At 35.0% G+C, this 21,480-nt stretch overlaps 4 protein-coding genes, 1 long non-coding RNA gene and 1 other non-coding gene across 8 annotated transcripts; 4 read left to right on the plus strand and 2 right to left on the minus strand.

Moving 5' to 3' along the window:
* Positions 1-4,434: 4,434 nt before the first annotated feature.
* Positions 4,435-5,123, plus strand: LOC112323895 (histone H2AX). Its single transcript, XM_024583939.2, has 2 exons — positions 4,435-4,715; positions 4,797-5,123. Exons 1-2 carry the CDS (start codon positions 4,443-4,445, stop codon positions 5,019-5,021), a joined length of 498 nt encoding a protein of 165 aa, XP_024439707.1. The 5' UTR covers positions 4,435-4,442; the 3' UTR covers positions 5,022-5,123.
* A 363-nt stretch (positions 5,124-5,486) lies between these two features.
* Positions 5,487-6,440, plus strand: LOC7473316 (histone H2AX). Its single transcript, XM_024583940.2, has 2 exons — positions 5,487-5,809; positions 6,050-6,440. Exons 1-2 carry the CDS (start codon positions 5,603-5,605, stop codon positions 6,269-6,271), a joined length of 429 nt encoding a protein of 142 aa, XP_024439708.1. The 5' UTR covers positions 5,487-5,602; the 3' UTR covers positions 6,272-6,440.
* Positions 6,441-7,118: 678 nt separating this feature from the next.
* On the minus strand, positions 7,119-7,880 carry LOC112323896 (uncharacterized). The gene is made up of 2 exons (XR_002977408.2): positions 7,626-7,880; positions 7,119-7,399 (listed from the first exon to the last, which is right to left on the minus strand). It is a non-coding gene; the product is annotated as an uncharacterized LOC112323896 (long non-coding RNA).
* Positions 7,881-7,983: 103 nt separating this feature from the next.
* On the plus strand, positions 7,984-10,851 carry LOC7473317 (uncharacterized). The gene is made up of 7 exons (XM_002319003.4): positions 7,984-8,245; positions 8,367-8,585; positions 9,057-9,143; positions 9,394-9,540; positions 10,070-10,096; positions 10,231-10,326; positions 10,454-10,851. The coding sequence occupies exons 1-7, from the start codon at positions 8,030-8,032 to the stop codon at positions 10,652-10,654; spliced, it is 993 nt and encodes a 330-aa protein (XP_002319039.4). The 5' UTR covers positions 7,984-8,029; the 3' UTR covers positions 10,655-10,851.
* Positions 10,852-11,778: 927 nt separating this feature from the next.
* On the plus strand, positions 11,779-11,851 carry TRNAA-UGC (transfer RNA alanine (anticodon UGC)). The gene has a single exon. It is a non-coding gene; the product is annotated as a tRNA-Ala (tRNA).
* Positions 11,852-12,922: 1,071 nt separating this feature from the next.
* On the minus strand, positions 12,923-21,057 carry LOC7473318 (protein BONZAI 3). Of its 3 annotated transcripts, XM_024583654.2 has the most exons (16): positions 20,640-21,051; positions 18,900-18,947; positions 18,293-18,441; positions 18,117-18,165; positions 17,591-17,647; positions 16,618-16,797; positions 16,394-16,528; positions 16,212-16,273; positions 16,011-16,104; positions 15,823-15,937; positions 15,641-15,717; positions 14,944-15,078; positions 14,358-14,522; positions 14,164-14,277; positions 13,918-14,014; positions 12,923-13,241 (listed from the first exon to the last, which is right to left on the minus strand). In XM_024583654.2, the coding sequence occupies exons 1-16, from the start codon at positions 20,793-20,795 to the stop codon at positions 13,135-13,137; spliced, it is 1,740 nt and encodes a 579-aa protein (XP_024439422.1). In that variant the 5' UTR covers positions 20,796-21,051; the 3' UTR covers positions 12,923-13,134. The 3 variants fall into 3 exon arrangements, 2 of the variants coding, with proteins under 2 accessions (XP_024439422.1, XP_052302344.1); XM_052446384.1 differs by lacking the exon at positions 17,591-17,647 and having other exon boundaries at positions 20,640-21,053; XR_002977378.2 differs by lacking the exon at positions 12,923-13,241 and having other exon boundaries at positions 14,387-14,522; positions 20,640-21,057.
* Positions 21,058-21,480: the final 423 nt, after the last annotated feature.

Here is a 21,480-nt window from a genome sequence, read left to right on the forward strand (position 1 = left end):
CTGCCTGAATGGTGCAAACCCTTTCCCCCTATTGTTGCATATTTTAGCCATCTTTTTTTAAAATAAATTTTAAATACATTAAAAGACCTAATTACCTCCGACTCTATTTGATAATTACAAAAAAAAATCATAATTAAATGACAAAAACACTCTTACATGCAAGCAAAAAAAATAAAGTTACAAAGGTAGTTAAGTAATTCCATTATACAAAAAAAAAAGATGAAAAGTGAAAAAGTAATTTCACTCGGTTTATTTTTATATTTATTTTAAGGGTAAATTAATAGTTTCATTGTTCAAAAAAATGCGAAGACCAAACAGCTTAGATGCTCCGTCTAGTGATTGGGCCGAGGCCCAATCACATGTTGGGCAAAGCCTATAAAAGATTTTTTTGCCATGCATCTCATCATTTATACTATACATTTTACTGGTCATTTATACTATACATTTTACTGGTTGTTGATTGGGTTGAGATTTTGAGGGTGTTTGAAAGTGTATTAGTAATTATTTTTTAAAATATTTTTTATTTAGAAAAATATTAAAATAATATTTTTTTTATTTTTAAAAATTTATTTTTAACATCAGTATATCAAAATAATTAAAAAATACTAAAAAAATAATTAAAAAAAACATTTAATTGAAAACAGGTTAAAATTCTTAAAAGGGTGCATTGAATCCTTCCTCCGACGAGGAGCAACTTTCAATCCTGCATTAAAATACTAGAGTGGAGGATAATATCTACACAGCAACTTCAAGTCACAAGCAGTTTTATTTCCCAGCCAAATGGAGAAACTTCCAGGCTTCCAGCTAAAGCTTAAGAGGGTCGGATATAACTTTTTTTTTTTTTCTTGCTATTTACGAGCAGATCAGAATCAACTAGTCTTTCAAGTTCATAAATTCAAGGGGAAAAAAGTGGTGATCTTGAGTGAAGATTTTATTCAAACACAAACACAGTCTGCAAGTATATAAAGGAAAAAACACCATCTCTTCTTGCCTCGTCGGTCTCTCTCGATTTGAAATCCTGTTTGGAGATATTTTAGCAAGAAAATCGTCCTCTGCTTTCCTTTCCCCACTGTGGTTGTGGCTGCCATTTTCTCTCAAGAGTCATGATGATTCTTCTTTTTGTCAATTTTTCTCGTTTCCAGATCTCTCTTTTTATTCTATTGCTATGAGATAATGTTTGATACATGAAACTCCACGTAATTTGACAAGAAATCCTCACTCGTACAGGTATGATTATGCTGTTTTTTTGTGAATGCATTCTTCTTTTTGTCAATTTTTCTCGTTTCCAGATCTCTCTTTTTATTCTATTGCTATGAGATAATGTTTGATACATGAAACTCCACGTAATTTGACAAGAAATCCTCACTCGTACAGGTATGATTATGCTGTTTTTTTGTGAATGCATTCATGAAGCATGACAAGCACAGATTCAAATCTCGTCCCAGCTTGGTTTTTGTCTTGTACACTGCCAAGTACGACAAAGAAATTTCATATTGGGTACAAATGAATATACTAAGATAACATATCTTATCCAGATCACCATATTAATCAAACTCGATGTTGTTTTTAATTAAAATAATATTATTTTATTTTTTAAAATTTATTAATATTAATATTAATCTAGCTGAATTTGATCGGGTCATGAATTAGCTTAATGAATCAATCAGGTCAAGTTTTGAATCACAAATTTCTAAATTAACCTTCTAAGCTGATTCAGATTTAATAATTATAAATAAAAATTAACCTTCTATTTTATTTTCCATAAAAATCATTTAATTTAATAATTTCTAGATAAATAGGAAGAACTACTTTCTTTTCAGAAAAAGTCGAACATAAATAATAAATGAAAAGTAATTAACACTTGTGAAAGCTGGCTTCATTGATTACTGAGAGAGACAGGAGAAAAGGAGTTGAATTTCTTAAACAAACAAACCAGGGGCAAACTTCTATCTCATTCATGTTACACGTGTAGGTCATAAAAGGGAATGGTATCTACACGTGGTCCCACGCCAGTGGCCAGATCTACAATGCCCCAAGTGACCAATCCATATGAAAACAGCCCCTTCCTGGCTTCTAACACCAGGTGCTGACACGGGATTTGGGACCCACACAATGGATATGTTCTAAATTATTCTTACCACGTCTGATCTATTGCCATCATAATTATTAAGAGCTAATCTGAATTTTCTAGATTAATTAAAAAAGATATTGATTTAAGATTATTTTTTTAAAAGCTAGAACGATATTATATTAAAAAAAATAAAAATAAAAATTTAAATTAAACATTAATCAAGTCAATTGGGTTATATTAATAATAGCAAGTTTAATCTTGGGATTCCATAATTCCATGATTCCATGATCAATCAAGAAAAGATGATTTGTAAGGTGCGGACTACAAAAGGGAGAGAATCTGGGTGTCCACCGTTCATTTAATCTTTGACAAAGCAATCAATTGTTTATTTATTTATTATTATTATTAATATTTCCAGAAGAGAAAAATAAAATAAAAAGGTGCTTGCGTCCTCCCTTTGCAATGAAAAAGTACACCGTTGAGTACTTTGAGAAAGTTACACCTTTATACAGCTTGCACAAAGTTTTGCTCTCATGTAAAAAAAAAAAATAATTATTTCCGTGGTGGGCAATTTTATTTATTTTTCTGTTAATTAATTGCATGGAAAATGATACAAGGAATGAATTAAAATCGATATAATTTAAATATTTTAGTAATTTTAATATAGAAAATAAAAGGAAATGAAATACAAGCACACTCCACTAATTGATATTATGTCATGTTGACGTCCCAAATGAAGGTGGCTACGCCTTTGCCACGCCTCCAAGCTCTGCCTTGATTTAGCAAGTTAATAATCTGAAGTCACCATCGATGAAGCTCGCTATCATGGGGGACTTCACTATTATTATGAAGCCCACAGTCCACAATGAGTTTTGGAAGCATTAGGGGTTGGGTCAACAACCAGCAACACTCTTTGTTTTCTTGTGGCTGAGCACTTGGACTCCAAAAATATCGCCCTCTCCCCTCCTCCGCCTCCTCACTCTAGTCTAGCCGCAACCTAGCTAGTTCTTTAAATTTATTCTCAGATTATACAGAAATATTAAATTAAAAATGTTTTTTTGGGTCGTAAAAATGAACACACTCTTGACAAGACAGTGTTCTCTTTATATGTCTTTTATGTATGGACCAAAGCTCAACACCTCAGCCTCTCCATCCTGCTTTAATCTCTTTTGTCTTGTTCTGTATTCTTGGCTTTCTCTCCCTCCTCCCTCTATCTCGACAGCGAGAAGACCGTAATTATTGTGTTTCGCATTGACTTGATTTTTTTCTTAATTATTATAATATGAAAGTAATAGATCTCTAGTTTTTTTTTTTTTTTTCCTGGTGAAACTTATGAAAAATTACAGTGTATATTAATTAGCTAAATCCTTTCAAATACATCACGTCTTGCATCATCCCATGAATAAATAGAATTATTAATCCGATAGTTGTATTTTGAAATTTTAGATTTGCGTTCTAGAAATTATTAGATCAAATTCCACAAATCTCAGAGTTATTAAAAACTTATATAATTATTAATTTTAAAATCTGTAAAATTAGTTGAGATGCGCGCAAGCTGACTCAGACACCTATATTAATAAAATAAATAAATAAATAAAATTCACCAATTAGGTTGATTACTTAACATATGAATCGAAATTTGGTTAAAATTAAGTTTTTTTAAATTATTTTAAATGTTAACCAATCAAATTTAAACTTGATTAACCCTAATCAAATCATGTAAAACTCAATCAGGTGGACTCCGAGAAATCATTGGAATTCTTATTTAAAATGATTTTGTGTGGGGATTGATCCGATGGCATTAGCCCTTTACAAGATTGGATAATGGGATTTCAAAGAGTGACCACTTTGGGATTTTCATGGGCAAAGGCCTCAGATGGTGTTTCTCAACAGTATCTGCTAAAAGGCTTGTTTTAGCCCATACATATAGAGCGTGAAAGCCCAACAGTATATGCACTGTAATATTTTAAGACTTTAAATACGAGTACAAGAGCAATATTTGATTTTTATAATACCGATATTTAAGTTTGTTATTGGAGCACGTGCTCTTATAATTTAAATTTATTAATGAAGATTATGTCGAGGGTTTTCATGTAACTCCCCATATAAATATTATTTAAAATACCTTAATTTAATACTAAACCGTTAATTATCAAAAGGAAGTTGCCCTGCTACCCTAACTTCGATTGCAGGGCCCACTAACACACAAATTTCAAGCTTTTCAAACTTTTAAAACAAAAGCGGAAAAGCAATCTATTTCCCGCCGCGAATTTAAAACACCCCAGCCACGTCATCAATCCTCGCAAATCCATACCCACCAATCAAACCACGCCTTCTCTTCCTATATGAACAAAGCCCCGTCACCAACCCCATGCCACACGAATACTTCTCTCCCAGTGAAGAAAAAAAACATTTCTCTGATTTTTGCGTGAAAATGAGTTCAAAAGGAGCAGCAGTAGCCTCTACAAGGGGAGGGAGAGGAAAGCCAAAGGCCTCCAAGGCGGTGTCAAGGTCCCAGAAGGCAGGGCTACAGTTCCCAGTGGGAAGGATTGCAAGGTTTTTGAAAACCGGAAAGTATGCTGAACGTCTTGGTGCTGGATCTCCTGTCTACCTCTCCGCTGTCCTTGAATACCTCGCTGCCGAGGTTCGTTTCCTTTAACTTCTCTAACTGGGTCTCTAAACTTGTTTTTAATCACGGGTTCTGATTTGTGTTCTGGGGTTTCAGGTTCTTGAGCTTGCTGGGAATGCTGCGAGAGATAACAAGAAGAACCGGATCATACCGAGGCACATCCAGCTTGCAGTGAGGAATGATGAGGAGTTGGGGAAGCTGTTGGGGTCGGTTACAATTGCAAATGGAGGTGTTCTGCCTAACATTAACCAGACTCTGCTTCCTAAGAAGGCTGGCAAAGGGAAGGGCGGTGACATTGGATCTGCTTCTCAGGAGTTTTAGGGCTTTTGATTAGGATGTGCTATAGGTTGTCATATACATTGCTTAGGGTTTTTCTATGTATTTTTTTAGTTGTCTAATGAAATTAAACATTTAGTTGCTTAACATCCTGCCCTTCTCTGCTTTGATTTTGAATTAATATAATTGTTTTATTAATTAATCAATATAATTATATTAATTATTTGGAATTAGTTGAATTATTCAATTCTATTTTTTTTTAATATGATATTGCATAAAAAACATTAGAAATTTTATCAAAATAATGAAGCTCCACATAATTTATATCAGGCCAGCAAAGCAAAGCCCAAAAGCCCACAAATGCCATTAAAAAAAAGCGGAAATCAAAAACAAAAAATTCAATTTCGCGCCGCGAGAGTGAAAACATAAGCCACGTCATCGATCCCAGTATACCTGAACCCACCAATCAGATCATACCTCCTCTCCTTATATAAGCAAACACCACCACCACCACCACCACTCCAAAAATCAAAATCACCTCTCTCATTTCTTCTCCACTCTCTAGGACCAAAACTAGGGTTAGGGTTTTACAGCGTTGTATTTTGGTAAAATCATTTGATTTGAAGATGAGTTCGAAGGAAGGAGGCGCGTCTACTAAGGGAGGAAGAGGTAAACCAAAGGCATCTAAGTCCGTGTCGAGATCACAGAAAGCAGGGTTGCAATTTCCAGTAGGGAGGATTGCTAGGTTCTTGAAGGCTGGTAAATATGCTGAACGTGTTGGTGCTGGTGCTCCTGTCTATCTCGCCGCTGTCCTCGAGTATCTCGCTGCCGAGGTCCGTTTTCTTTACCTTTTGGCCTTTTGAGCTGTTTTTTCAATGGGGTTGTTGGGTCATTTTCTTGTGTTTATTGATTTTGGGTCAAAACAAAATCTCTTATCTAATTTATTTGAAAATGTTGGTTTTTTCCCTCTTGCAATTGTTTTGTGTTATTAGTTCATAATTAATTATTTTTTTTTCAAATCAGACTTGAATTTGTTAATAAATTATTTGAAACGGGTGTTCGATTTTGATTAGGTGCTTGAGTTAGCTGGGAATGCAGCGAGAGATAATAAGAAGAATCGTATAGTGCCAAGGCACATTCAGCTTGCAGTAAGGAACGACGAGGAATTAAGCAAGCTATTGGGGTCAGTTACAATTGCTAATGGAGGTGTTTTGCCTAATATTCACCAGACACTTCTTCCCAAGAAGATGGGCAAAGGAAAGGGTGACATTGGATCTGCTTCTCAGGAGTTTTAGGCTTTGATATGGCCTGTATTTTTTTGGGTGTTATTAGGGTTTCCACAGTCTGTATTATATTCTTTTTGATGTCCTGGCTACGTGGGGTTTTACTCTGCTGTATGTTTTTGGTAAAGCTGAGGCTTTTTGGAATCTACATCTAATGGAACTGCTCTTTTCTCGTTTTAAATGCTCCTCTTCTGCTGCGATGATTGTTTGGAAAGCCCTATGACTTGTGGGCAAGCAATTCATAGTTTTACAACATAGTTTCTTCAGTCCTTCATCATTACAGAAGCCAGCTTCCCGTGTCATAGCCTATACAAATCGGGATCTAGCTTCGAGATGACGATTCAAGATAAAGACAGTGTTTAGTGTGAAAGTTTGCTTCTCTCTCTGAGAGGTCCAACCATTTCTCTGCTCATCAAGCTGTTGCATAATTGCAAAATAGTAATAAAGAATCCAGCCTGACCTTCGCAACTTCAGAATGAAGGCCTTCTGAGCTTCCAAAAGCCAGGTGCTCTGCCACAAATCCTCGTAATATTATGCAAGAAAACATGTTCAGAGACGGCAGGAGGAAAGAAAGAAACCCATGCTACAAGTATGATATGAATGAGGGTGTGCAGAGTTAGTTTGTTGGGAATACAGAGCATTTCTAAAATCATAATTAAAATAGAATTACTTGAACTTGAACTTGGATTTGGATTGCTAGCCAATTAAGCTGTTTAAGCTTAAATATTCAACGAAAGCCAAGTCAATCTAGCTTCTCTATGAGCGTATTCAATTGTTTTTATCTACATTCGTATTGTCTATATCCGTCTTGAAAGTTTTTCAAGTTTGAGATGCTTTTCCCTCTAAAATTTCAAAGCAGTTCCATGAAATCCCCCTTGACATCACAAGATAAAAACTTGTTCCAGAGTATCTAGTAACACAGAGTATCAAAGATATTACTAGCAACAGATGAAAATATTACAGCATTGCGGCTGTATTTTCTCAACATGTTTTAGTTTCTGGACAAGTTTGACAATGGTAGAGGTGCTAAAGAAGGAAACCGACTTTGTCCTACTTGCAGACATAGAAAAAATGATCTTCTCCACAGGTAGACTCCCTGGCTTCATCATCCATCGAGCTTTCATGTTTTCTTAGCTGATCCTGTGAAAGATAATCAGGCCAAAAAACCATCTTGGGTAAACATACAATTAATACGATGGATCGCTAAAAATTAATGATTCGATCTTAAAGTATGAATTACATGAAACAACCGGCAAAGCTATCACCAAATGATTAACGGATCCTTGAATAATTAAATTTCCCGACAAAATCTTAACTAGAACATTTGAAATAAAAAAATGTTTTACAAATAGAGAGAGACAGGTACTTTTTTGGCAGCTCCAAATTCACTGAGGCCACCAGGTTTGCCTTGTTGCATGAGGTGAGAGATGACTTCAAATTGCCTCTTGAGAGCTTAAAATCCAATCTTTTTGTTAAAATTGAAGAGGATAACTCTGCCATACGACGTCGTAAAACCTGATTTCTCTATCCGGACCTGTCTCGGAAATTTCATTTCTTTAATGGGTTTTGCTAGCTAGTCTGTTTGATTTCTAAGAAAATAAAGGCACCGGTCGAGTTGTATAGTAGTCGAAAAGTGTCAAACGATGTCGTTTTAGGTGATGGAGTTATATCCCGTTTGTGTGGCTGACAATTAAAAACATTGCATTTTGAGGTATAAAAAAGTTTTTATTTTGTGTCATTCATTTTTTTTTATAAAAAAAACTGTCTTGAATGGGCACAGTAGTGTATTACACAGGTTTAGTTTCTCCAAGATTGAGATTATGCTCTAAAAAAATTGTGGGTTCTTCAGTTGGTGTACAAAGACAGCAAGTTTTGGAGCAAGTGGACAAGGAGCTAAGTAAGGGAGATGAAAGAGCAGCACTCTCTCTTGTCAAGGATTTGCAAGGGAAGCCCGGTGGGCTTAGATGTTTTGGTGCTGGAAGGCAGGTGGGGCACCAAAAAGTTTCTCACCCTTCTGTTTTTACTTCTAGTTGTGGTGGTGCTTTTGTCTTTCTGTCTGTGTTGAAAGAACCGTTTGCTTCCTTGAATGAGTAAATGAACTGTGCAGATACCACAAAGGCTTTACACCTTGGATGAATTGAAGCTAAATGGAATAGAGACAAGATCACTTTTATCTCCTGTGGATGGAACTCTTGGTGCTATAGAAAGAACTCTGCAGCTTGCTGGTGTTGCTGGAGGGCTTGCTACATGGAATGCATTTGGGTTTAGTCCACAACAGATCCTCCTTTTCTCCTTGGGGTTGTTGTTTTTGTGGACTTTGGACTCTGTAAGTTCCTCATGCTTATCTAAATTTGTCTCAAAACCTATCTCCTTATTTATTATGTTACTGCAGGCAGCCTTTGGATACTGAATTTTCACCTTAACAATGCATGCATAAATATAATCATGGTTTTGGTCCTCCTTGCATGCATTTGGTCGTAATTGTGATTTATTTGTCGGTTTAATTTCTTGTCCACTCGCTTTCAAAGATAAGGTTGTTTCCAAATTCGTTATGTTTCTCTATTGCAGAAGGTGTGCCTGGCTGCCTGCACCTTTATGTACTGTCAAAGATCACTTCCTCGCTATTTTCTTGTATAAAATTTTGAATGTTCTTCCTGAGCAAGTAGTGAGAACTTGAACCAGAATCCCCGAGACCCCTAGTCTACTGTCTATTGCTGCTATAAATTTACTTGTCTTGAACAAATATAAGTTGGCACCCTCTATGTTATTTTAGTGTCTAATCCAGTGGATTTTGTAGGTGTCTTTTAATGGAGGTCTTGGCAGCTTGGTTCTTGATACAATTGGGCACACCTTCAGTCAGAAGTACCACAACCGGGTTATTCAAGTAAGACCTCTCTCTCTCATATTAGTCCACACAGATATATGATGTTGAAGTCTGTGCTGCTTGCTTATTTCGAGTCGTGTAACATTTTCACACAGATCCAACTCAGAGGGTACTAGTACTGATAGTATGTATTCTTTTATCAGTGCTCCATGTCTTCTGTATCCATGGACATCTGAATTCATGTTAATGGAAGTGGTTTCTAATATCACAAAATAACTGCTTTCCAATTTCCCCCCTTTTCCGCCTGCAGCATGAAGCTGGCCATTTCCTGATTGCCTACATGGTGGGCATCCTTCCAAGAGGTTATACACTTACAAGCCTGGAAGCTTTACAGAAGGATGGATCTTTCAATGTTCAAGCAGGGACTGCTTTTGTGGATTTTGATTTTCTTGAAGAAGTAGGTTGGCTTTTGCGATTTGAATTTTGTTCTGTGATATTTCACTACCCTGCATTTCAACAGTCTCATATACTGCTTCCATCGTGTTGTATTCATCTTAATTAGTGCGGTGGATGGGTCGCTTTTATTATTTTCTTGTTTATTGTCAGCTCATGGCATTTCTTAAGTTGCCTTGGCTCTCCAGCAATTAGATAAGCATTTCGCAAGGAATCAAGGGTTCTGAATCATACTTAACTGTTCTATTCCAGCTCCAGTCTATCAAGTAGCAGAATTATGGACCCTTTGGAAAGTGTGGACACAAAGTAGTAGTGCTACTTGAACAATCTAGGACCTATGAATTTATGGAAGTATGAAAGTTTTGACAGATCAACTTTACTTACAATTTTTCTACTGGAATTCTCACATTGTGAATTGCTGTTTGCTACAAAACTGCATGCTTTTTTGCTGATCAGGTTTCAGAAGGAACATTATTTTGAAATTACTTATTCTTGGTATTGCTGCTGATTCTTCCACTTTCCATGGCATACAGGTTAATACAGGAAAAGTATCAGCTACGGTATGTAGTTGACTTCTTAAGTTCAGATTTTGCTGTTTGTGAGTGAAATACAAAATTGAATATTGCTGTAGAAATGATTAAGCTCCTTGGACGTGATAATTATTCTTACATGTGGACTTCGGATGTTCTTCTAGACTCTGAACAGATTCTCCTGTATAGCACTTGCGGGTGTAGCGACCGAGTACCTTTTATTCGGATACGCCGAGGGTGGACTTGCTGATATAAATAAGGTCTGAGCAAACCCTCAGATTAATCGTTTTTGGAGTTCTGTAATGACAGGTTTCGTCATGCAGAAATCTCAGGAATATGCAAATATTGACTTTAACTGTGGAACCTTATCATTTGCTTATTGCACAGTTGGATATGTTAATCAAGGGCTTAGGCTTCACTCAAAAGAAAGCAGATTCCCAAGTCAGATGGTCTGTCCTGAACACTATCCTAATGTTGCGTCGTCATGAAGGAGCCAGAGAAAAACTTGCAGAGGCCATGACAATGGGAAAATCAGTAGGATCTTGCATCGGAATTATAGAAGATAATATAGATGCTGCAGATATCTAGTTGCTTCTGGGTTTACAGCCACTGTTGCTTCCTGGAAATTCAATCCCGCAACAATTTTCTAAACAAATTTTGTCCTGTCTTGTAAACTGCATCTTGCTGGATTTCATATGTAGAGACTCCTATCTGTAATACTTATTGTAAATCATTTAGACCATTCACAATTCTATGTCAATGGGCTTTGAATCCTCTCTTACCCATATGCCAGTTTCCCAACTTAAATAAAAGAAAATTAGAAAAAAAAAAACAAACCTTTTCTACTGATAATTTAATTGTTTTTATAGTCAAACTTGCTCTTAGAGGTTGTTGCAACTGGTTACTGGTTTCCTTGCTTCTTCGCTTGAACTCGTAACAGAAATAGGTGTGCTTCAGGTTCTGTTGCCAGCATTGCTGTAATACTGTGTTGCTTCAATTTTTTGATAATGTTTTGTTTTAAATTTCATGGAATGATGTTGAAACTTCAAATTTCTGTTTTAATTTTTCACTTTCATTATTAGTTTTCTGGTGTTCACAGTGGCTGCTGTGCTCGTACAGCACTCAATTACTTCTGATGGTGTTTCTTGCCATTGTTTCTCTATTGTTGCCAAGATTCTTTAGCTACCATGCCGGCCTCTGTCTCACAAACACCACAACAAATGAGGTCTTTATCATATAATTTTGCTTTTCTTATTCATACATGATTTGGCTCCACTGCAGCGACTTCACCCGATGGGAAAAAGAAGGAAAAGTCAACTATGTTAAGCCACAAAAACGACTACAGATATGAAAATTCCCTGCTTCCTCTATGGAATACCAAATATCTCTGGAAATTCCCGAGGAAGTTGTCCTTTCCTTTCTTCATGCCTCCTAATGTCAGAATCCAACCATGAGTTTGCCATAACGAAAGCAGTTAACTAAGAAACATCTAAAGCCAGAAAATTCTTGATTACTGGGCCGATGATATTCCGGTAGGATGAGCAGCGAAGCAAAGCGTCCGGAAAGCAAATGAAAATCCTTTTTCCGGATATCCCCCTTGAAGATACTCAGGTCGTTGCCAAGGAAAAAATGTAAGGCGAGGGCTTCTTCATCTTCAACTGTTTTGCATTTATGAATTATAGATTATATTAACTGATTACAATACCCGAAATGGGGATGTAGCACAAATGGTAGAGCGCTCGCTTTGCATGCGAGAGGTACAGGGTTCGATCCCCTGCATCTCCATCTTATATTTTTCCGTTTAAACGCCTTACCCAGCCATAATTCAGTTTAATAACGTGTTTATTATTATTTTTTAGTTGAAAATGTATTAAAATAATATATATATATATATATATATATATAAAGGATAAAAACAATAATTAAATGATACCTAAAGGATATAAAGATGGAAAGTATCAAAGATTGAAGTACGTACCTCTTTTCATTCTCCATGGCAAGGGGCATTTTGCGAATAAAAGAACTTGGGATAGCTAATTTCAAAATATAAAAGTGATTTTTTAAAATGTTTTTTTATTTTAAAATATATTAAAATAATATTTGTTTATTTTAAAATTTATTTTTTATATTATTATATCAAAACAATCTAAAAAACACATAAAAATAATAATTTAAAACTACAAAAAAAAAAATCAAGAATCATCAAAAACACTATCGAATTGCCAAAACAAACACCACCTCAAACCACAACTAAATCATCTGCCCCAGCTCTCCAGCATTTTGTGACATAGGACACTTATAATATGATTTTATTTTAAAAAACATGAATAAATCAAATGAGTTTTTTTTTCTAAAATAGATATGTTTTTTAATCCAATAACTAAATTAAAATAAAATTTAAATAGTAAGTTTAATTTTTTTCTTAAAAAATCATATCTATCTGGTGGAGGCCCGAATCATGCTCAATTTAAGTCTGGAAGTTCCTCTTCCAGACTTTTTTTTATATATAATTTTTTTTTATTATTTTCGAATTCCTTTCTAATCAAGTTAGAATTTTATTTAATTCTATAAAGAGTTTTTTTTTTATTTTAAATACTAGTTCTACACTTTATAAGAAATTACTAATTTATTAACTATTCATCATATTTTATGATTTATTGCATTTCTCATTTTAATTTATAAAAAAATATATTTTGGAAGAAAAAAAACAAGAAAACTAATATGCCATCTATATATAAAAATACATGCGATTTCGAGTGAATGACCAGCCATTTATATACACATAGTTCTCCATTTTAATGCCAAAAATCACAAGCATTTCTTTTTTTTAAAAATAAAAATAAAATGGAAACAATAGAGTAACAAATATAAAAACATTTATTTAGGAACTTGTATTATGGTGTAGAAATAATGTGGAGAAAATTAAAAAGGGCTAAAATCTGAAAAAAAGAATGAGATTTTTTTCCTAATTTCCTAATACATATTTCTTAACACGAACAACCTTCGGTTTACGCCCGATATGTGCAATATTTGAGGAATTTTGACATGATTCTAGAGAAGAAGGCTCTCTAGCAAACATGACGAGCATGTGGTTTGATATCTCTAGACCTGAAATAGGTCAAAAACTGTCCAGGCAGCTCTTCCAAAAGAGCTTGAACGACAGAAATCTGTCCACCTGCTCAAAGCACAATGAACATATTAGTTGAGATTTCAAGAATAGAGAGAATACACAGAAGTAAATTAGTAGCACCACCTTTTGAACCCTATAGTCTAAGAGATGAAATTGCTAATGGTCACTTGCATTCAAGCATGAATGAAAGACTCAACTAGGTCAAACATGAGCACTCAGCTTATAAGAGATAGAAGCAAAGTATTCCCTCAGACATCAGGATATACAAGATGTCAGCTATGTTACGAGCAGACTCTCAACAAATAAGGTATGTGTAAGAGTGGCTAGTCAGTTTGAGTGTGTGCCTCCATGCGCAGTTCAACAATATGGCCACAGATGTGTATGATGAAGGCAGCAACGAGCCATCATCATCTGGCCTTTCTTTGACACTTCAAAAGCGATTTTGTGCAGTTAATTATATGATATTTATCCACCAGACAGACAGCATCTCACTACGAACTGCAAATTATGGTTTCTAAATATTGTCTACCACTATCCAATAGTATTTATAAACGAAGGCCGCAAAAGAATTGCATTCAGCCACCCAGCTTTAATTTCCAACAATTTAGACCGTACTTTAATTTGTCAGTCTGTCCCATAAAGACGACAAAGCTTGACCAGCTTTTGGTTCATTCAAATAAGTTTTCAGGGATAAAAAAAAGGTGGCATCAATTATACTCACTGTTCACTTCTCGCATTGGGACAAATTGTACAATATCTCGTGTAGCCACCCGACCAGTAGAACTCTGTAATCGTTCTCCGTTATCAGCATCAAGGATCTGCAAAGGAACAAGATTTAGAGCATTTTCGTTTCGATGTTGAGATTTCTAATCGGTGCAGATGAGTGGTCTCTGCCGAATGTTCAAAATTGTTCTACAAATAAAGCAAATTTATAGCTTGATGTAAAGATTACTGAAGAAAAGCACACCTCCATTTGTGTAAAGTCTGCACCTCCTACTCCAACTATAAGAATTGATAGAGGAAGATCAGATGCCCTCACCAAAGAATCTTTAGTTTCTTGCATATCTGTGATAACTCCATCCTAGGAAAGGTGACAACTTATTTATTACAAACATAAAGGCAAACAAGAGAGAAGGGAAACAAGGTTGTAGTTCACTTTACCGTTATAATGAGCAAGACAAGATACTTGCCATTGTTGTTTGAGACAGACTGACCAGCAATTTGTGCTGCTGTGTTGATCACCGGGCCAAATAAAGTGGGTCCAGAAAGAGAAACATTGTGTAGAGCAGTTGCATAAGCAGCCATGATGCCGTCAACGCCCTCGACCTGTTAAATAAAGAACTCAACTGTTCTTTAAAGGGCTCATGAAATTGCTGATTATAGTAAATATACCAATTCATGGACCTATATGGAATTATTTCCCGAAAGGAGGGGGGACCATTGATAAAAAGGTTCCAGGCAATGAGCAACTCTATCTACCACTGACTGTCTAAATGATAATGAGCTGGTAAAATTTAATAAGAATTAAGCTTAGGAATGATAAGGAAAAGAACATTAGCATGCAAAAATAAAAAAACTATTGGATGGAAAAGCAAAGAGTTAACAAATATTTACCGAATATCATTAAAACTTTGACAAATTAAACAAGAAAAAGGAAATCTTGTGTTAGCTTTGGAGAAACGAACTTAAATATGCAATCCAACTCAATAACTGTAAGAATAATCAAGCATTGCAATTATCTTCCTACCTCAAAGCTTGCACTGCCATTCAAGTTGAAACAATGAGATACTGTTCCAGCAGGTGTCTTTCCTCCAAAGCCCCAAGCAGGAAAACGCCTATCAGAATCATAAAATTGTATGACCTGCCCTACTTCCATTATAGCCTGCAGATAATTGTCGATCAGCTTAGCAGCAAATTCATTGATGAATTATATTTTCTTCTAAATAGCAAAGGGAAGTCCAAAAAACAAGAATAAAAGCTCATTCTACACCCACTTAAAAGTTTGTTTTCCGCTCCATTTTGCGTTGAAAAACTGAATATACAAGAACAAAATAATGAAAGTAGAGTTTTTGACCATGTTCTTAACTACTCTGTAATCCACATAATATTTTTTTGGTGGTGAAGTCTCTATGCACTTACTTGCATTATTCATATTATTTCCATTCAATAAGTTGCGGTCGTTCTGTTTGGTTTTAATAATCCTGATTCCCCTATAGATAGAAGTCTTTCAGGTGAATGTATTGGTGAAGAGTGGGAAGTGGTCTTATCGAGAAGAATTCCAAGAGTGGGAACATCTTGAACGATCGAACAGTTTAAAAACATGTCAGTAGGCCAACTAAGTGTACATTACAATGTAGTGTTATAATTCTAATATATCTCAATTATAAAATCTCTAGAGAATAACTACCACCCGTCGTAAGAGCAACAAAATACCACAGCCTTACCTGCTGGTAAGAATTCAACCGGCCTGAAGGATCTATGTAGTGCAAGGACTCTGGATTTCGAGGATTTCCATTTGAAGCTGAAAAAAAGATTATCCAATGCATAAAACGGATATCAAACTAGAGAGGAAAGAGGTGAAGGGAATAAAAAGTTATCAATATCAAGACAATCAAAGGTTATTTACCTGTAAAGTCAACAGCAACCATAAAATTTAGCTCAAAGCCACTCGAAATATAATCCAGAAAACTATACTGTTCCTTCTCCAAAAATCGATCCACAAACAGCTGACCCTTCAGCACCTATTACGCAAGGAGCAATTAGCAAAGACAATAAAATTGTACATTAGATTGTATGCATAGAAAGTATTGACACCTTCTCACGAACATGGCTGGACGGTATAACGAAATTAGCACCATTTTTTTCTCTGTGAAGAGTTTCCAGGTCTGCCACTGATTTCTGAAGCTTACTAAGGACATAAATAAATAAAAATGTATTAATATTGGTGCCAACCACTAAATTCTGTTAACACGATAAAAAAGTAAATATAATAAAAGCCAAAGGGAAAACAATTACCCAATTAGCACATGATTTCCACTGCTGTTGAAATCAAAGCACTCAATAACAAGGGGGGTTTCCTGTATCAAAGTGAAACAGGTTAAGCTAACAACTTTTGCCAACCTGAATAAACAATGATATCAAGCATTCAATAAAAACTTTAATCTATCATCTAAAATAGTTCAAGACATGACGCTTGCCTTGCTCCCAAACTGCTGCATACTTAGGCATAGAGGCCTCCACATTGGATTCAGATTGTTGTTCACCACCTCAGTCTTGCATATAGGCACAGAACCTCCACCCTCTACCATTCTAGATATTCTTAAGAAGGGGTCCTATTACAAAAAAGACAAAAAACTGAGATCTAATATAGATGACAAACATTAGCACTCATTTCTCAAATGGCTCATTTCTCATTACTTACACTCAGGGAAAATAAATCTTTGTTAGCCAAGTGACAACACCGTAGTGTTAACTCGACAGTAGTTCTTGAAGCAATTGTTTCCTCTGCATGGGCAGTGAGAGTCCCTAACTTTCGGAGGATTCCATGCCCATTTCTGTTCTGGAGTTGAATAGTTAATGTACGATTCTGTCTTGTCACTATCTGCCAAATGCAAAAATAAATGTAAACAGTGGTGTCAAGTTCATGAAAAAAAGCCTACGAAAATAACAGTAAGCCCGTCCAAAATGATTACACAATGGTGAGAACAACATTCAGATTAGTTCCAGCTGCATCAATGGTCATCTAAAACATGCAGTGCAAAGCTTCACAAGCAAAATTGTCGAAGCAACAAATTAGTTTCATAATAGATCCCTCATGCTTTTAAATATCAGCTCTTACTTAATGTAAAACCGGCTGCCTGTTACGGTTTTGCCGTGTTATAACGTGGCTACACAGAATCACATCCTTAATAGAGCCATTCTACAATGGTGACAGGAAAATATTCTAAGGATAACAATATCAAATAAAATCCTATTTAGCTGATTTTATAGTCCCTAGTTTCTTTCACTATTTTAAACTATCTGCCCTTCTCTTAGCTCCATGTTGGCTCCCTGACCCATTCTTTTCACTGCAATTTTATTATTCTCAAATTTTTTCTCGCAGAGCAAGTTTGAGAGTTGAAATAATTGCTTTAAAAATTAAGATCTAAGGTTCCTCTTAAGGTTTGAGGTAAATATCTCAACGTCCTCTCAATTTTTCAAAAAATATCATTAGAAACTCAAGTTTTGTTGCATCATTCATAGTTATGCGATTATTAATGTGTTTGCTTGGTTAAATTCATTAAAAATGTATGAATTGCTAAAAATTTGTTAAGAGTTGCTGATTCAATAGACACAATGCATGCATTCTACTTTGCTTAAACTCCACAAGCAATATCACATTAAAAGGAACTTACCTCAGACAAAACACAGGTGGCTTCTCCCAAAAATTCCTGATCCTTCAACTTCAGTGACTGAAAGGTAATAGAGAACAGTTTTTAAAATATAAACTTCACCTTCAGAAAAATTTGTCTCACTATTTTGTGAGAGGCTAATTTGTTCTGCTACTTCCATTTTAATTCTTTTTATCTCATTTTTCTCTCACTAAATTTGTTGGTGTTATGATCCAAAATGTTTGTGCTTGATATCTTGAACATGATATTTTCATATTCCTTTTTTTCAACTGAGGGTGGCTTCTCACTGTTATGAACCTGGCAGAAGTTATCTGGTTATGTAACTAGTATGATCAATCACGTGAATTGCCTGTTTCCAAACTGCTTTCAGCAAGTCTTTATTTTACAGTACTTTGCGAAACAGATTGCGGATTGAATTCTCAGAGCTAAATCAGGTGATATGCTAGAACTGTGTACCTTTTGAATGCATTTAATTATGAGAAATGGAATCAAAATAATAGAGAAAAATTGGAAGAAGAAACTGCCATACCTTCACTGGTTTATTGTGATAGCTGGTATCCACATCATAGACATGAAAGCTAAAAGAGGGCACAGACAGAATGTGAGTTGAAAACTCCAAACAAAATAACATTTAACACAATACTGAAAATGTTAGGAGATATACAACTTGAAAACCAGCATTTGGAGAGATTGAGCAGAACTTACACAAGTGGCTGAACCATCTCAAATTGATAAGCAATTGTAATCTTTTGAATCCAAGTAGGATTTAAGTTGTTCAACATGACTTCTGTTCTACCGACTTCCTCTAGTTTCCCATCCCTTTTCTTTGCGAACAAAACTACCATTGGGTCACTCTACAACAAATCTTTTTAGTCAAGATCACAGAACACAAGCACTGCCAACTATCTAACAAAAATGCATATTTTACATTTCTCAACAAATAAACTGAAAATGAAGTCCTCTATTTTTTCTCTCAATCGACCCCGGACATCAACCATAGCAAGAGGCCTTCAACACCCTGCCCAATAATTTCTAACTAGAGCAGACACTAATCCTTGGACCATGGTCAAATAAGCGGGAACATATAAAAAAAAGCCACGCAGCTAGTTGAGACATGGGATATCAATATATGATATCTGGATAAAAATCTTCCAACTTTGACATGCATAGAAAAGTTACAAGGCAAACAATAAAGAGGCTCTGACGATCCGAGAAAAGGATAAGAAGGTGGATCCATGAAAACATAACAATTTGGCAGGTTACCACAACATCAAAAGGACAAGAAACATGCATATTAAGTTCACCGTATTACCTTGGATGTGATGTCACGATCAAGCAAGTTTGATGCTGATAAAGACAACTGCAGAGCATATTTGAATAGTATGAATCATCTTAAGGTAACAAAAATAAGTTCATAAACTAATATAAAAGATATACACAGATATTGAAAGATAAATATCCTTGCACATGGAGCACCAACAGCTATAAGCAAAGAATTCCTGCATCTTGTCTAATTGGGTGCACAGCATTCATGTCTTAAAAAAGAAGATAGAATCCATTGTTTATGAGATTACTAGAAATTATCATCCTTAATCATATTCATCGTGAAGGCGAACCAAATATTCACTTTTTCTGCAACACTAACACGTTGCTTCAAACTACAATCCAGTGACTATTGTCTATTGTTGTACTAAATCTATTTAAATGTTAACAATGTAGCAGCATGCATATAAATGCTTGTCCATTTAACAAAAGGTACAGCATGAATGGGTGTTTGGAGATTCAAGACCAACCTATTACTCGTGTCAAGCTAAATCGAGGGGAAAAAAAAGAAAGTAAGAAAGAAGCTAACACAATAAAGGGCCTAGGGGCTGACCATGGGAAGGCGCCAAAGAAAAGTCAACATCAATTAAAATCAAAAGCATCTGCAGGTTATGGCATGAACAAAAAGGGTAAAGAAAGTTTTTAAGCATGTTCTATTAACAATGAACTGTCAACATTCATGTTTTACAGAGAGATTTAAAAGTTAATTTTTGTCTCATTCCCAAAAGCTTTGTCATATTTACAAAGTGTTCATCTTCATGTGTTTTGTTTGGGGAAGCAACATCTAGGAGATGAGTAAAGTCAGAGCATGTGGGGCAAAGGTGATACAAGACTATTCAACATTAAAAAAAACATGCATTATCATATCAATTGAGAAAGCAAATCACAAACAAATTTCTGCACGTGTTCCATCTAGCTTCTTCAACCTGTTGACAATTCTTTTACCACCATTGTTCGAGGACACCATGTTACATACTCAACATTGCTCGGAAGGCCCACATGGCTTCATTTATAAAAAATCTCCAAGTTACATCCACCTTAAAACAAAACCACTGTTTCTCTACAAGAATTCTCCAAACCAGACTACACAGAGAATCAATAAACCAGACAAAAAGAGTTCTGCGCCTGTATCAAGTTAATGCCACTGAATATTAGAGGCAATAGCAGTGCACCAAGCATATCCTCAGAGTTTTTTCCACTCCCAATTTGATTTCTGGTTTTTTAATCACAATTTAATTTAAATTTAAAGCTCCCTTCCTTCACTTTCCAACCATCCTCTGTTTTAATACAGAGACTTAGGGTTTCTTTAATGTTTAAACCAAGACCATAAAATTTCATAAACCCTTTACTAAAAAGAAATTCCATGTCAAAATTTACAACCTAGATGACATGTTTTAGAAAAAAAATCAAATTCGCAAAAAGAAAAGGTCCAGTTAAAAATAATTAAAAACAAGAATCTAAACAGAACCAAACCCTAAGAAAATAATTAACAATGAATTCCTTCTAATTATTAAACTAGCAAAGACAAAGACTCAAACTTTTTAGCTTTTCTTTCTTTAAAGATAAAGAAAAAAAAACTAAACTAAAAGTCAAGTAAAGATTAAAAAATTCATCAATGCTGAGTGACATTCACAGCACAATTCTATGAAATATAATAAATTAATAATACATAAACATACACGCCAAGCCTTACATTGTTTTTTTTATTAACACAAAACGTAACGTATACCTCAACTTGGGTAAAAAGAGCCTGTTGGCCATTGGACTTGAAGAAGAAATCAACAGCATCATTGTGGGCAGCATTGTTGTTACTGTTGGGATTTTGTTGGGATGTCCCTCCTATTGCTTGTTTCCCTCCTCGTACATCAGAAAAACAAAGTCCCATTCTCTCTCTCTCTCTCTCTCTAAATACTTACAGCACAAAAAACCTTAAAACTTTCTCTTCAAAAGGGCTAAGAACTCTCTCTTGAATCCTCTGTTGTGAGGCCCTTATAACAAGTGTATGTATTTATAGACAAATACCAGAATATTTGGTGCACACAAACTCGAAAACCAGAGAGTCTTTCCAAGAAAAACAGTAAAGCAAAAGATTAAGTCTTTATTACAAGTAATTACACCTCAAACGCTTGCCATTTTAAGCATTGTTTCTATACACAGGAAATTTTGTGACCCTTTCTAATGGGAAGTGATATTTAATCAAGGAAGGTAATAAAGTAATCGAGTCAATGTAGAAGTCAATAAAATTTTTGAATATGATAATTATAAGAATGATAATAGTATGAATATACATGTCAATTGCACGATAGGAAAAAAATATATACATGTAAATTGGATTAAGTGAGGTATTAATATTATTATAATTAGGATATTAAATTAATTAAAAAAAATTATACATGATATTTTTTTTTGGCTATAAAACTTAGGGTTAATATGTATTCTCTATCTTTATTTTTTTTTAATCAAACGAAAATAATTAAATGCTAACGAGAGGTGTCTCAAATGATTGATATTTAGAATACTTTCTCACAAAAAATATATATATCAACATCAAATATACTTAATTTAATCAA

Source organism: Populus trichocarpa, chromosome 13 (genome assembly GCF_000002775.5).
Source record: "Populus trichocarpa isolate Nisqually-1 chromosome 13, P.trichocarpa_v4.1, whole genome shotgun sequence".
NCBI classification, from domain to species: Eukaryota; Viridiplantae; Streptophyta; class Magnoliopsida; order Malpighiales; family Salicaceae; genus Populus; species Populus trichocarpa.

Coding starts and splice junctions, on each gene's coding strand:
- LOC112323895 (XM_024583939.2), top strand. CDS start 4,443: ATGCCACACGAATACTTCTCTCCCAGTGAAGAAAAAAAACATTTCTCT. Junction 4,716..4,796: donor TTGAATACCTCGCTGCCGAG/GTTCGTTTCCTT, acceptor CTGGGGTTTCAG/GTTCTTGAGCTTGCTGGGAA.
- LOC7473316 (XM_024583940.2), top strand. CDS start 5,603: ATGAGTTCGAAGGAAGGAGGCGCGTCTACTAAGGGAGGAAGAGGTAAA. Junction 5,810..6,049: donor TCGAGTATCTCGCTGCCGAG/GTCCGTTTTCTT, acceptor GATTTTGATTAG/GTGCTTGAGTTAGCTGGGAA.
- LOC7473317 (XM_002319003.4), top strand. CDS start 8,030: ATGGGCACAGTAGTGTATTACACAGGTTTAGTTTCTCCAAGATTGAGA. Junction 9,541..10,069: donor ATTTTGATTTTCTTGAAGAA/GTAGGTTGGCTT, acceptor CATGGCATACAG/GTTAATACAGGAAAAGTATC. Junction 10,327..10,453: donor GACTTGCTGATATAAATAAG/GTCTGAGCAAAC, acceptor CTTATTGCACAG/TTGGATATGTTAATCAAGGG.
- LOC7473318 (XM_024583654.2), bottom strand. CDS start 20,795: ATGGGACTTTGTTTTTCTGATGTACGAGGAGGGAAACAAGCAATAGGA. Junction 16,105..16,211: donor GGAAATCATGTGCTAATTGG/GTAATTGTTTTC, acceptor TTATGTCCTTAG/TAAGCTTCAGAAATCAGTGG. Junction 15,718..15,822: donor GGTTGCTGTTGACTTTACAG/GTAAATAACCTT, acceptor TCTTTTTTTCAG/CTTCAAATGGAAATCCTCGA.